Source organism: Mus caroli, chromosome 11, assembly GCF_900094665.2.
Source record: "Mus caroli chromosome 11, CAROLI_EIJ_v1.1, whole genome shotgun sequence".
Lineage (NCBI taxonomy): Eukaryota > Metazoa > Chordata > Mammalia > Rodentia > Muridae > Mus > Mus caroli.
In genome coordinates this window covers 91,414,451-91,429,250 of record NC_034580.1, presented here as the reverse complement: position 1 = coordinate 91,429,250, position 14,800 = coordinate 91,414,451, and the positions used below count along the sequence as shown (strand labels likewise).

The following is a 14,800-nucleotide window of genomic DNA, read 5'->3' as shown; positions in this document are numbered from 1 at the left end:
CCCCCCCCCCCTCACTTCTTATGAACTCATTTCATGAAAAAACTTACCCAGCGTTTGGTACCAGAGTTCACTTCAGGATGGGGTAGGACCCACCTCACACAGCTAGGCATTTCCTAAAACCAAAGCATTTCTAGCCTTGCTGGACATCCCTCCCCATCTGGTGACACAAATACACACGCACGCACACATGACTGCTGGGACACTCTGTTCTGATCCTCTCGCTCCCACAAATTGAAAACACACCCGAGTGCAGCTGGAAGGTCTGGGTGTCATTTATTGACAGCGGCTTACACTGTGTTTTCTCCCCTTGATTGCTTCCTTCGGAGCGCTGGCCCACAGCCCTTGGGAAGGAAGGGCAATCTCTGAGAGAGAGGGAGCAGGAAGGCAGGCGCACGTGTCCTTGGCAGGTGTGCTCAGTCCCGGCAGGATGCAATCCTTCAAGCTGGAATCCCATTGGGTATTTGAGAGGACCGATGTGGGGGGTGGAGAGGAAGTCTTCCACGGGACTCACATCTCAGTCCAGGCCTCTTGTCCTGTCCAAGTCCATCCAGGTTTTGGGATTCTGGTGGGGGCAGCGACATGAGGCCCACCCACCTTGATGGGCAGATGCTTCACCCCATGCCCTGGTCACACACACCTGCTTCCGCTGGTCATGGTTAAAAGGGGATGGGCCTTACAACTGAGATAGACCACTTCCTCTGGCCCTCCCCAGTTGCATCTGTCCAGGTTCAAATGGCTGGAAATACTGAGGGCTTGCTTTGTTCAAGTATGTGTGCCATTGTCTTTAAATCTTCGACATAGGGCAGAATGGAGGCCCTAGGCCTATGCAGGCTGCCAGCAGGCTGCCCATCCACTACACACTGCCCTGCCTTTCTTCTGCCAACTGCCCGCGCCTAGGGTGGAAGGCCAGTCTGCATAGGCACTTGGCAATTTTGGATATGAAAGAGGGTAAAAAGTGGAACAATAAAAGCTTCGTTTGATAATTAGAGATCTGAAGTGATTTTACCTTTATTTCCTTCACTTTAAGCCAATCATTAAATTTCACAGTGATTTCTGGGGTGGGGCAGAAGGAAGGCGTCATTCAGCATGATGGAGGCCGTGGCCCGGGTGGCCTCACTGGGGAAGCTGGAGGAGCACGGACTGCCCCGCTGGCAGGTAGGTGATATTCCGAGAGCGGGAGAGCTGGTACGTACGCAATGTCCTCGGCGGCCTCCAGCTTCCGCAGCTCAATCAGGCCATCGCCTGCCGTGGCCAGCGAGTTGGCGATCAGCTCAGCGGCCTTGGAGTCACCCTCAGCAGAGATGATGGCTGCCTTCTTCTGCTGCTCAGCCTACAGAAGAGGAATGGGAGACTGGGATTACTCCATAGCGTTCATATCAAGCCATGGCCTAACCAGGACAAAGCCAGGCCCCTTCAGAGGGGACCTGCAAGGTCCCCTGGGAGCGTTCTTCCCTTACAATGGGGTCAAAACTGTCCTCCCAGTCTCCTTTGTTCCCTTCATGTCCACGTGTCACTATAGGACATGCTTCTCTTGGCTATATGGACATGGTCACTTATATGCTGATCCAAAGCCACAGAAACAGAAAGGGAAAGCTGGAATCAAATCAATCTTTAGGTCTGTCTTTCCTTCCAGTGCCAAGTCAAAATGACTTCCATCAAAGCCAGGACATCCCGGCGTGGTGGCTAACAACTGTAATGTTAGCACTAACGTGGCGATGGCAGACGGGCGGCTCAGTGAAAGCCTGAAGCAAGCCTGGCTTACACAGGACATTTTAGGTCACCCAGGGCTACAAACAAACAAAACAAAACAAAACAAACAAACAAACAAATGACCCAAAAACCAAACAGACAAAAAACCAAAACCAAAACCAAAAAAACCAAAAAACCAAAACCCTCCAAAACAACCCTAGCAGAGCTGGGCTGGGTGTAGCTCAGTGACACATCTCCTAGGGCTTGACCTCTGGCACCACAAATAAACAAATTAAGCGCCCTAAGAGCAGTGACTGCCCTTTGTAGTTACCCGTGAAAAACTCTGACTCCAGCATGTACCCAAAGATGTCTCTGGCTCACCCTACCAAAGCCAGCAGGATGACATCTATCAGGATGTATGATTTTCAGAGCATGGGAGGAGAGTTTGGCTTTAAGACTCTTAACTCAACACGTAGCCTTCCCTCTTGTCCCCGAGCTGCATCTTTAATGCTCAGCTTGAAACATTAAGCCGTCTGCTCAACAAATGTTTATTACACACCCAACATCACCCAGCAGCACTAGACCTGTTAAGGTTCGGAGCCACAGTAGACACAAAGGGAAACATATTCCTGCCTACTCAGGGAGTGTGCTCCCCACAACCAAATGCCTGCTCTGCATTTTAAGGATTAAACATCCTTAGATCAGGGGAGCTAGTGGCAGGAAGAGGCAGATAGCAAAAAGCCTTTACATTTGTCAGGAAGAGGAGGCTACTATGCACATACATTGTGTTCCGTCACTCTCCGAAACATCTGGGTAAGATTCGACAACAGGGGAAAAAAACCCCCACCAAGCACATCTGGCATGTTTGATCTCCTTTGCTGTCGGTTTCACTATGTAACCTCGGTGTGAAAGTAACTCCTCAGCGAGGCTGAGAACATGCCAGGGGAACATTTTTATGTGTAGGAGAGGGTTTTTGATCTTGGGAAGTAGGAAATAAGTGACCCTTCAGTGATTTAGGACCATAACCTCATAACCCCGACAGCCCCCACAGACTCTGGAACTGATTGGAGGAGTACGGTTCCCTCAATCCTCTTCTGCTTATCCCAGACAGATGACAGATGACCAATGTCTAGGCCACCCGGCAGATGGAGGAGCCAAGCACTAGGAGGGAAAGGCTGTTTCTGCCATCTGGTTGAACACTCACTCACCTTTTCCACCACAAATCTGGCTCTCTCTGCTTCCTGCTGAGCCACCTGTTTGGCTTCTACTGCCTCTGTGAACTCCTTCCCGAAGGTCAGATGTGTCTATGGGGAGAAAGTGAGTACAAGCTGAGGCAGTAATTGCTTAGACAGCATTGCTGGGAGGCCTCCTGGCCACTGCAAGGCATGGCTCTAGCGGCGGCTGGAGGTACAAGAAGATGCCCTTCCATCTTGGTCCCCTCGTTCACGCCATGTTCACACCTCTGCACTCTTTAGCCATTCACACAGTGCTTACACAGACTTCAGTCACGCCACGAGGAGAGTGGCACCTGGAGCTTTGATGGGGCCCAGGGACACTGGAAGGGATCTACGCAATCAGTCAGCTCCCCAGAGGAAGGAACTCATGGGTTCCAGGACCCCCATCACTGACTATTGCTCTTCCAAGAGCTTTTCATGCCCTGTTCCAAGACTTGGGTGGGGGGAGGCAGATGGGAAGCCGAGCCCCTGAGAGCAGGGGCTGCAGCTGGTTCCCAGGGATGCGAGCCCGACGTTCTCTGCTTATGGATTAACCAGCCCCTTCCTTCTCATAGCGCTTCCACCCTAGACAGGAAGACAGAGGGTGGCGTGCAAGTCATGGCATCCCTGACACACACGTAGTTCTGGTAAAGGTTTTAAAAGAAAGGCAGGTAAAGCCATTGGTCAGGGAGAGAGCCCCAGCCTGAAGGTCCACAGACCTTCCCTAATCACTTCAGGAGCTGGGACTATTTGTCTGAAGCGACTCTCTGAGGACAGCACAGAAGAGGGACCAGACCTTGACACTCTTAAGGCCTAGCCTAGAGCGAGTCACTGTACCCAACTTTTTTATTGCAGAAGAAGGCGCAGGGGCTGGAGAGATGGCTCAGTGGTTAGGAACACCGGTTGCTCTTGCAGAGGGCACAGGTTTGACTCTCAGTGCACAACCATCTGTAACTCTAGTCACGGGGTATCTGGTACATGCATGTGGCACACTTACATACACAGATAAAACATAAATGTGAGCTAAAAAAATAAGTCTAGGAAAAAAGTTCACGCGGTGCTAATTACTTTAGGTTCAAGTGCGATTTGCTTCACCCCTCCCCCCATCTCTGCCTTGTACAATACAAGCAAAAATCTTGGCCCCACATCTTTCTCACACTACACGTCTATTGGGTTGTTTCTGTTCTTTTTGTGAGACAGTCTTACCCTGTAGCCCAGGTAGGCTGGAACGCATGGCAGTTACAGGCATGGGCCAATACGCCAGCTAAATCTTACCCTGCAGCTGCCCAACTCTCCCTGATCCACTCCTGGACTCTCATCTGAAGCTTGGATTCGGAAATACAATCCTAAGAATTGAAAAGCTAAATGTGTAATTAAAGAATAAAATGTCTTTCTGAAAGGGCCAGCTGAGGGCAGCAAATTCCCCAGGAAATCTAATTTTCTTCTCACACCTCTTAGCTATGGTTTCTTGTGGTCAGCCCACATTTCCCCAGGACGGAGTCTGTGGTCAGAGTCTAGAAAGATGCCAAGTTTCTCTTAGGTTTTTACTCGTGTGTTCTCACTGCCAAGGTGCTTGTGTTAACTGGGAGAGCCTGGAGCAAGGCTTGCTGCAGTCAGGGGCTGCAGCCTGGCATGCTGCCAGAAGAGGGAGCCACATGCCCTTCCCCTAGGAGAGACAGAGGAAGGAGGCCGTGCCTGGAGGGGGACGCTCATTCAGAGAATGGCTGTTTGAACAGCTGCGCGGATGCGAGGGGAAGCCTGGCCTTTCTTTCCCAGGCTGGCCACAGAGAGAACAGGAAGCACTTTGCCTCGTTACCTGACAAATCACTCTAAGACTTTTCCCAGAGACTCTAGAAACACGACCCCTTCCCCTCACCTTGGTCTGAAACACTATACTTCCTATATTGCCTTCCGTTGAAGTTATGACACCCAGCTCCACATTAATACAGAGAGTATAGTCTCGGGAGGTGACTGTTGCTTACGCCTCGGAGGTGTCTCCCGCCCTCTCCTCTGCTCCAGGCGCAGGAACGGTCACTCACTGGCCTTCTATTGCCTTTCACCAGAGGCTCCCAGACTCCCTTGCTGAGGAATCCCTGAGCAGGTCCTACTCTAGACAGGAAAACTGCCAGTCGCTCCCAGGCTGACCAGTCAGCCATTCCCTGTGCCCAACAAAGCCTATAGGAATCACTTTCTAGGGAGCTTGGGAGACAGTTCAGTAGTTAGGGAGCATGGGGGCAATCAGAGTTAAGAGGAAAATGTATTCGGCAGATGAAACCTAAAGAATGCTCAACAAAAGAGACCTGAGGTGGTGGCTCAAGACGCTGGGACGTTTTCAGATTTTCAAGCCCCACACCCAGTTAAGTGGACATGGGACCTAACCCTGTGTGCCCAGAAACTAAGCCAGTCTCTGAAGCAAGAGAAGAAGCCCTTCCCCCAGTGACCCCGTGAACCTTACCAGGGACACGTCATCCAGGATGAGCCCAAATGTTGCCGCTCGCTCTGTGAGGTCATCGCTCACCTGCCTGGAGACCAGCTCTCGCTGGGTGATCAATTCTCCAGCATCGAATCGAGCCTGGCCACAGAGGGATGGACAGAGATCTGGTCAGGTTACTGAGGAAGGAGAAACAAGCGGCACACTCATGGCTATAACCCTCCCACCCACCACCCCCACGCTCTCCCAGCCACCCAGCTACCTACCCACCACTACCCTCATGCTCTCCTGGCCACCCAGCCACCTGTAGGTGGCACTCTGTTCACTCACCACCACCGACTTGAGGATCTCTGTGGTGATAGAAGGCAGGACCCGCTCATCATAATCCTCGCCAATGCTGGTGTAGATACGAGGAAGCTGGCTGGCCACCGGTCGGAAGAGGATGCGCAGTGTGATATTGACGTTCTGCAAGTCTTAGGGTAGGGAGTATATGGGAGTTAGACACAAACACCATAGGTGGGCTTTTCTATGACTTTCCTACTCTAAGTCCACTGTCAGCCATATTCAGAATTTCAGTTAGACCCTAGAGGAGAGAGCCGGCTGCGTCTAGTTCCTCAGCAGCGCGCAGCATAGCACTCAGCACCAGTCAGGAACCACTGCCAGGATGGGGGTACATCAGCAGTTCAGTGCACGCTGAACGCCCTCTGATGAGAGCAGTTTAGACCATGTGACCAAAGAGCGTTTGGGACTGTGAACACCTTAAGACAACATATAAGCTAATGCCAAGGATTCTAGAGTGAGCCTAAGGGCTGGTGTGTGTGCTCGCATCAGAATCGGGGGCCCTGGGTTACTGGGATCTGGTGGAAACAGCATCCAGAGTCACTGACCTGGGATGCGGTACCATTGTGCTGTGCACGAATGGCAGGACCCGGTCTTAGCCAAACTGAGTGTATTGATTGGGCTGTGAGAATGAGGAGCAATCATGGAACAGCACCTTCGCGTAGACAGAAGACTACGGCTAGGTTATCAGACTCATCCAGGGCCTGCTTCCTGACACCCGAGAGAACGTGGCACCTCAGCACACTGATGTGTAAGGATTTCTGATAAAGTCTAAACAAAGGCCGTTAAGCCAATGGGGTGTGTGTGTGTGTGTGTGTGTGTGTGTGTGTGTGTGTGAATTCAAAAGGCTCAATATCCACATGCATCCAGGAGACAGTCAGCCCCTACCCACTCCCTGACAGCTCAGGCTGGTGCAGAGCTAAAGCACAGCTACACTGTAAATTCACTAGCCAAGAGCCGCCATGAGTTGGGAGTCCTGACCCAGCCGCTCAGAGAAGTGGGAAATTCACAACTACACACAAGCCCGTGACCTCTGGACTTGCCCATCTCCAATTTTAACAAGCGAAGGTACAAATACAACTTAGCACATCTGTGAGACAACAGGGACAGGAAGCCCAAGGGCGGAAAGTTTAGAAGCAGGATTTTAAGTCCAGCCTCACTCTTCCCCATCACCCCCGTCCCACCTTCTATTTCCTCTTGTCAGTAGGCAAGCCAGGCCCAGCACTCTGCAGGAGCAGCAGACAGACCTCCTATTCCCCTCCTCTCTTTCTGACCTAACCTCTCACTTGTTAGGTTCTCCAACAGCACTAGGGAGAGCTGGCAGATTGCCTCTGTGCTCCACACGCCCCTGGCCATCTCCTCCTCCTCACACTGTTACTGGTTCTCATGCTTGCCCTCCTGAGGACTGAGGTCCTTATTAGTTCTTTTATTTTTTTTTTTTTAAGGATTTATTTTACTTATATGAGTACACTATAGCTGTCTTCAGACACACCAGAAGAGGTCATCAGATCCCATTACAGATGGTTGTGAGCCACCATGTGGTTGCTGGGAATTGAACTCAGGACCTTTGGGAGAGCAGTCAGTGCTCTTACCAGCTGAGCCATCTCTCCAGCCCCTTATTAGTTCCTTCTCTTTTTGCGCAGCACAAGGAGCAGACATCTGCCCAGGAGCATCAAGCGCTGCAAGCCCCGTGGAATCCCTCTTCTTCCCACCAGTTAGCTCCCTTTGCTGCCTGCACGCTGACTGGGAGGGGAATGGTAAGGGCTGTATCCAGTAGCGTATCTCAGGCGCAGGGCTGCGAGGCCCAGCCTGGGAGAGAGCAGTCTGAGGTCTGCCCTGCTGGAGCAGAGACCGTGGAAAACAAGGCAAAAGGAAAGCTGTCAGCCACAGGGACAGACAAACTGCCAAAGACTGGTTTGGACAGTCACCCTGGGGATCAAGAACTGACGGGAAGGGTCAACCACAGCAGCAAAAGACGCACTTAGATTTCCTCAAAGTTACAACTTCCCCCCAAAGATTTATTTTACTTTTTTTTTTTTTTTTTTTTTTTTGAGACAGGGTTTCTCTGTGTAGCCCTGGCTGTCCTGGAACTCACTCTGTAGACCAGGCTGGCCCTGAACTCAGAAATCCGCCTGCCTCTGCCTCCTGATCACTGGGATTAAAGGCGTGCGCCACCACGCCCGGCTTCTATTTTACTTTTTAATGTATGATGTTTTGCCTGCGTTTAAGTATGAGCAGCACATGCGTGCTTTCTGGATTCCCCTGCAGCTGGGGTTATACCCAATCCCCTGATGCTGGGATCTGAACCCAGGTCCTCTGCAAGAGCAACAAGTGCTCTCGACCACTGAGCCATCCCTCCAGCGCCCAGTAGGAAACTCTTAGGCTAACCCTTTAGTTGTCTCTGAATGTATCCTGCTGCCTCTGTTTACCTTTGATATATATTTCAGTCTACACACACACACACACACCTCCAGGAGAGTCACACTATGAATTTTAAAAAAATTTTTTGAATACAATTTTTATTATTTTATGTGCTTGTGTGTGAGTGCACACCATCACACATGTGGAGGTCAGAGGACAGCTTGCAGGACTCAGTTCTCTGCTTCTACAATGTGGGTTCTGGAGATTAAACTCAGGCTTGGTACCAGGATCAATTTACCAGTCTACAATTTTTCTTTTCTAAATTAACCTTTAAAATGTATTGATTTATGCATTGTGTATGGTGGGTGTAGGTGTGTACAGCCAGGGTGTGTGTAGAGGTCAAAGGGCAACTTGCAGTTTTCTTCCCCTACCGCATCTGACCTACCAGTACTGACCTCAGGTTGTCAGCTGGCCTCTCTCCAGTCTTAAATTAACTCTGTAAGTTAGTATGCAAAGCAGTGAGCTTTATTACGTTTTTAAAAACAGGGACTCACATATAAGAGGTTAGCACTGAACTTACTGAGCCGCCAGAGATGACCTGGAACTTTAGGGACTTGAGCATGCTAGGTGTGGACTCTCCCAAATGAGCTACGCCTCCTCCAGATTCCCAGATACCCAGGATGGCGTTCTCATGTGGGTCACTGTGCTTTGGTGTACCCCGCCTTCCAACACCCCAGGTACTCCTGCCTATCTGCCTAGAGATTTTCCCTCTCCCTCCCCCACCCCCTCTCTGTTTGTGGAGACAGGCTGTCCTGGAACTCGCTCTGTAAACCAGACCGGCACGGAACTCACAGAGATCCACCCGATTAAAGGCATGCATCGTCACCCAAGTTAGACATTTTTTTAAAGACAGGATCTCTCTACATAGCCTTGCTTGGCTTGGAACTCATTAAGTAGACCAGGCTACCCTGATAAGTCAGAGATCCATCTGCCTTTGCAAGTGCTGGAATTAAAGGCATTCGCCAACATCACACAGCACAGATATCCTTATATAAGGTGAAGTTTAACCTCTGTATCCTAGATGTCTCTAGAATGCGCACGACAGCACGGTATACCTCCACATCTCCCTTATACAGCCACAGGCAAGACTCACCTTTGCTACCAGTGATGACCGGCACGTTCCGTGGTCGAGAGCGGCAGTCAAAGATAATTGGTTTCTGTACCCAAGGGATGAGGAAATGAGTCCCTTCCCCGACCACAATGTCCTGTACGCCACGGAATCGGTCAAAGATGACAGCTCTGTGTCCAGCATCCACTAGAAAGGAATAATAATGACAGGTCAGAAAAACCCTGTCACTCTCTAACAAAAAGAGACCTATCTCTTCAAGATCCTTGACTCTTGCTTTTCTGTACTTTAACATTTGTAAAAGTTCTTTATTTTACTGTGTGTGTATGTACACATGTGTGCGTGCCCTGACGCTCCTGTGGAGATCACAGGACAACTGCAGAGGTCAGGCTGTCATCCTTGACAGCAAGTGTCTTTACCCACTGAGCCATTCTGGCAATCCTCTCCTTTACATTTAGAAATAATTTCATATAACTGGGGGGTGGGGTGAGGTGGGGCAGTGTGCATGCCACGATGCATGTGTGGACGCCTGGAGACAATTTTCTGGAGCCTGTTTGTTTCTTCTGTCTTCCTGAACAGTCACTTCCTGCCCCGTATGTCACCCCAGGGACTTCAGTAACAGGCAGCCCCCTAGCACCCTTTCTCCTCTAAAGAGCTGGCCTGCCTTTGAATTTCTGATCAACTACCCCACCCCACCCCCAACTCCCACCAGCACACTTCCAGGAATCACCTCCCCAGAGTTCTGTAATCGGAGATCATCCTGGGCCAACATGTACATACCGGCTCTAACTTAACCTGATGTTCCCAGAAGCAGGATCCTTATGGGAACCCTAAAACATAGACGTTCCCACTGTCTGGTCTCTTTCCTTCTTTCTTTTTCTTTCTCTTGAGACAGGGTCCCAGGCTATCGTTCAGATCAGCCCAGAACTCAGTCTCAGCCCTCCCCTGCCAACACTGGGAATATAAGAAAGCAATCACTCTGCCTGGCATCCTTCTGCGTGTTTGTTTTAAGTTCTTACTCTGTAGCTCGGACTGCCCTGGAATTTGTTCTGTCCACCAGGCTGGCCTGGAGCTCAAGAAATCTGCTTGTCTCTGCTTCCTGAGGATAGGGCTTAAACCTGTGCACAAACCACCGCCTGGCTTTTTTCACAGCTTTGCACTGTGGCACCATTCAACACCTGGCAATGCATCTCAAAAACTATTCTCCTGGGCTGGAGAGATGGCTCAGCGGTTAAGAGCACCGACTGCCCTTCCAGAGGTTCTGAGTTCAACTCCCAGCAACCACATGGTGGCTCACAACCATCTGTAATGGGGTCTGATGCCCTCTTCTGGTGTGTCTGTAGAGAGCAATAGTATACTCATACATAGAATAAATAAATACATCCTTAAAAAAAATTTTTTTTTAAACAAAAACCTATTCTCTCTGCAACCAGCTGAGCAAAACCTTTCTCAGGACACAGTCTATCAAACTGGTCTAGAGATGTTGCCAAGATACTTCATGCAAATAAGGAAGAGAACCAATGGGCTCCTGTCACCTCTTGTCATCATTTCAAAGTGGCTAAAGTTCTAAAACATTGGACAGGAGGGCTCCCCTTGAACAAAGCCTCTAAGTTAGTGGCTTTCAACCTGTGCGTCAGAACCCTATGAGGGGGGATGTTAAAAGACCCTATTACAGGGGCTGCCTATGACCATTGGAAAACACCGATATTTACAATTCATAAAAGTAGCAAATCACAGTTGTAAATCAGCAAGGAAAAGAACTGTATGGTGGTGGTGGTGTTTCACCACAATAGTGAGAAACTACTAAATGTTCCAATCATCAGAAGGCTGAAAACCCCTGCCTAAGTGATCACAGGCCTCTGATGACACACAACTAGTATGTGGGGTAGCAGAAGGTGAGTCCCCTTTAACCTCACACACCTTCACACAGCAGCTAGCATCAGGAATGTCAAATGGGCTGGAGAGATGGCTCAGCGGTTAAGAGCACTGAGTGCTCTTCCAGAGGTCCTGAGTTCAATTCCCAGCAACCACATGGTGGCTCACAACCATCTGTAATGGGATTCAATGCCCTCTGCTGGTGCATCTGAAGACAGCGACAGTGTACTCATATAAATAAAATAAATAAATCTTTTTTTTTTTTTTTTAAAAAGGAATGACACATGGGCTATGCAGATCAACAGAAACTATGCAGAAAGCTCCTCTGCCTCCTCCTCGCCTCACCATTATACAAAGCAGAGTTCACCACGCCTCCTGCAACTGCCAACGCCAGGCCGAACTTTCCAATGGACTCAAACACTTTGGCAGCCATGACTCCTTCTGTGGCTTCCACTCACACCTAAACACGGGGTAAACATAAAATACTTTGACATCAGATTCTCAGAGAAAGCCCGCTCTGAGGCACAGCGTTCATGTCTCAATATACATTTTCATATGTCTACACCTGTGGGCCCTAACTCACTCACTGAACACCCCATAACACTGAACATCTTGCAAACTGTAGATCATGTCTGCGTTTGTGGATGTGTTTCTTTACAACCATTCAGAGAAAGAGTCTGCGACACTTGGCTCAGCGTAGGAACGATGCTTTGTACCCACGAAGAACTTAGTACACAGAAAAAAAATCACACTCCCATTTCCTAGACCAATAGGCCACAAGAGAGACCCGTGCTACACGGCTGAAGCCAACAACAAAAAGGGCAATTTCTGTTAACATTTAAGTTACACGGTCTCCGACAGCCTTGTTTAACCTTCAGTTACTTTATGAAGGTTATGACTGCTGAAGTGCACAGAGAGGTTACTCTTAAGTAGTAGAACCAGGGTTAGAATGAGGAGACCGAATTCTAGAAGGCATTGTAGAACTCCTCCCCATACCTGTTAATAGGAAAGCGGGGGCTGGCAGGGGTGCAGCGAGGCAGAGCGGTGAAGGACTGGAGGTGTGGGGCTGCGGCGGGGCGGGTGGGGGCACGTAGCTGACAAACTAGAAACCATTTAGCCTTGAACTTTTTAATGTCCCGCCCCTGCGTCGCCCTTGGTACAATCTTCAAATCCGCCCTCCCCTTTCTCAGACTTCAACTGCTTGTGTATCGGGATTTCTCCACGCACATTTATCCTCCGTCTCTGACATCCAGCTCTTTTTACTTCCACTAGCTTCTGGATTTTTCCTCATCCTGTCCCCTCCCCTTGCACATTCCTATCTCCTTCTGGACCGAGATTTCCCCCTTCCCCACTAGGCGTACCCACACATGCATCCCATGCCCTCATTGTACATAGGAAAGCAGAGGCGAGCTACAGGAACATAGCACCAGAGGCCTCTACCGTCCCTACCACGCTTACCTGCTTTCACTCTGACCTCCACATGAATTCCTCAGCTCCGCCTACTGCGCGTGCGCCAGGCAGCTCCTCCCTCCCCCCACCACCGCCCTCTTCAAGATCCGACCCTTCAATTGGTGAAGCCGAGCGACGTGCATTCTGGGAAACGTGTTTTGCAGTCTTCCGCGGACTCTGTGGCTTTAATGAGGTCAACTACAACTCCCAAAAGATCATGCAGCAACGGGCTCTTTCAGGAAACCCGTTTCTGACTGGTGAGAAAGGATGGGATGTTGCCGCAAAGCCTTTCGGGAGTTGTAGTTCCTTGGTAATATATGCACGTGCCTATTTCTCAAGGAGGTGGTTCCAGAAGCGGGAAGCAGGCTGGATCGGAAAGGAGTTGGGCTTCCACTTGGTGGAGGAAATCACAAGGTGGTGAAGGAATGGGTGGGCATTTTGGATAAAGGTGAGGTGAAATAATTCATGTACTGAGACACTTCTAGAGAAACTAAGGACGGCCCTCAGGGACGTGAGATGTTAATCTCCCAAGCCACTCCATAACCTTAAAAAAAACGGCTTAGAAAGAAGAGGAAGGGAGTCGGTCATTCAGGTCTTGCAATACTTCAGTAAAGGCTCTTGATTTAGGGTCTAAATCTCTGGGCATTTTTTTTTTTCAAGTTATATTCGAGGAATTGCAAAAATGGAACGGAGATCATGTGTATGGCTTCTCAAGTTCACCTGTTGTCAACAATTTGTGTATTTGCTGTTTTTTTTTTTTTTAAAGATTTATTTATTAGTATAAGTTCATTGTAGCTGTCTTCAAATGCACCAGAAGAGGGTATCAGATCTCATTATGGGTGGTTGTGAGCCACCATGTGGTTGCTGGGATTTGAACTCAGTACCTTTGGAAGAGCAGTCGGTGCTCTTCCCCACTGAACCATCTCACCAGCCCCCTTTGCTGTTGTTTTTGTTCCCTCTCCTCGCCTCCCTCCACATTTCTCTTCCTCCTACTATTCTCTAAAATCAAGGATATCTATCCTCTTACTTTGTTGTTGTTGTTGTTTTTCGAGACAGGGTTTCTCTGTGTAGCCTGGCAGTCCTGGAACTCACTCTGTAGACCAGGCTGGCCTCGAACTCAGAAATCCACCTGCCTCTGCCTCTGCCTCCCAAGTGCTGGGATTAAAGGCGTACGCCACCACGCCCGGCTTCTATCCTCTTACCTAAGCCTGGTTTCCAGCACATGGCAGGTGACTCTTGTTGCACTCACCTCGTCCAGCAAGGAAAATCGCAACTCGGTCATATTCTTCTCAACAGCTACGGGAAGCCGGGAACCTAGGGAGGACTGCTTATATACACCCCAGCACTGGGGAGGGCTATGTGTCCTCCTGGGATTGGTCAGTCTGCCGGCACTTTAAGTTACATGTACCCGCTCGGGAGGGGTTGACGCCAGATTTGGGCTAGCGCCTGCGCAGAGGTGTTGTTTACAGCGACAGTGTACCGGGAGACTGGTGCTATGCCTGCTGCCTGCAGACTCTCAGAGACCTGTGACTCCAGTTCCAAGGGATCCAAATGCCCTCTTCTCCCCTCTGGAGCACCAACACACATGTGGCGTGGCACACACATACACACACATACACACACACACACACACACCATAAAAAATTCAGAATGTAAGCTGGTGTGGTGGCGCATGCCTTTAATCCCAGCACTTGGGAGGTAGAGGCAGGAGGATTTCTGAGTTCGAGGTCAGCCTAGTCTACAAAGTGAGTTCCAGGACAGCCAGGGTTATACAGAAAAACCCTGTCTTCAAAAACAACAACAACCAAATTCAGAATGTATGTGAAAAAGTAAAACGTAAAAACAAAATTCTAGGCCTTTAGGCCCAGGCTTAGGAATGTGGCCTTTGTGACTCAATGCTCCAAGGTATGCTAATCATAAAACAGATAGCGACGTTCCTCCACCCACCCACTTCCTGGGTTCAAAGAGTGTTCATTCAAAGAATGTGCTATTGTTAGGGGCTCTTAGAAACTATCTTGAGAAATAACCTGCACAATTACCAGGTATTCCTTGTGACACTTATGACTTTGCACTTCCTTGTGACTCTTAACTGGTATCTTTGGTATTTTCCAACAACGCCCTCCCCACTTCCTTGAGTTGTGGTTTCTCCCTTTAAATACCCCCTTATCCAGCTACTCGGTGCGCCATGGTCCTCTACCCCTGCGTGGTGTATGACCGTGGGCCCGAGAGCGCTATTGAATAAAAATCCTCTTGCAGTTTGCAGCAAGACCATTTCTTGTGGGTGATTTTGGGGTGTCGCCTCTCCTGAGTCAGAAC

At 49.6% G+C, this 14,800-nt stretch overlaps 1 protein-coding gene across 1 annotated transcript; it reads right to left on the bottom strand.

Moving 5' to 3' along the window:
• Positions 1–971: 971 nt before the first annotated feature.
• Positions 972–12,554, bottom strand: Phb (prohibitin). Its single transcript, XM_021176074.2, is given in 8 exon segments — positions 972–1,191; positions 1,193–1,330; positions 2,898–2,993; positions 5,359–5,475; positions 5,665–5,807; positions 9,188–9,349; positions 11,381–11,495; positions 12,494–12,554. Coding segments are annotated over 7 exon segments (822 nt in total). The 5' UTR covers positions 11,469–11,495; positions 12,494–12,554; the 3' UTR covers positions 972–1,113.
• Positions 12,555–14,800: the final 2,246 nt, after the last annotated feature.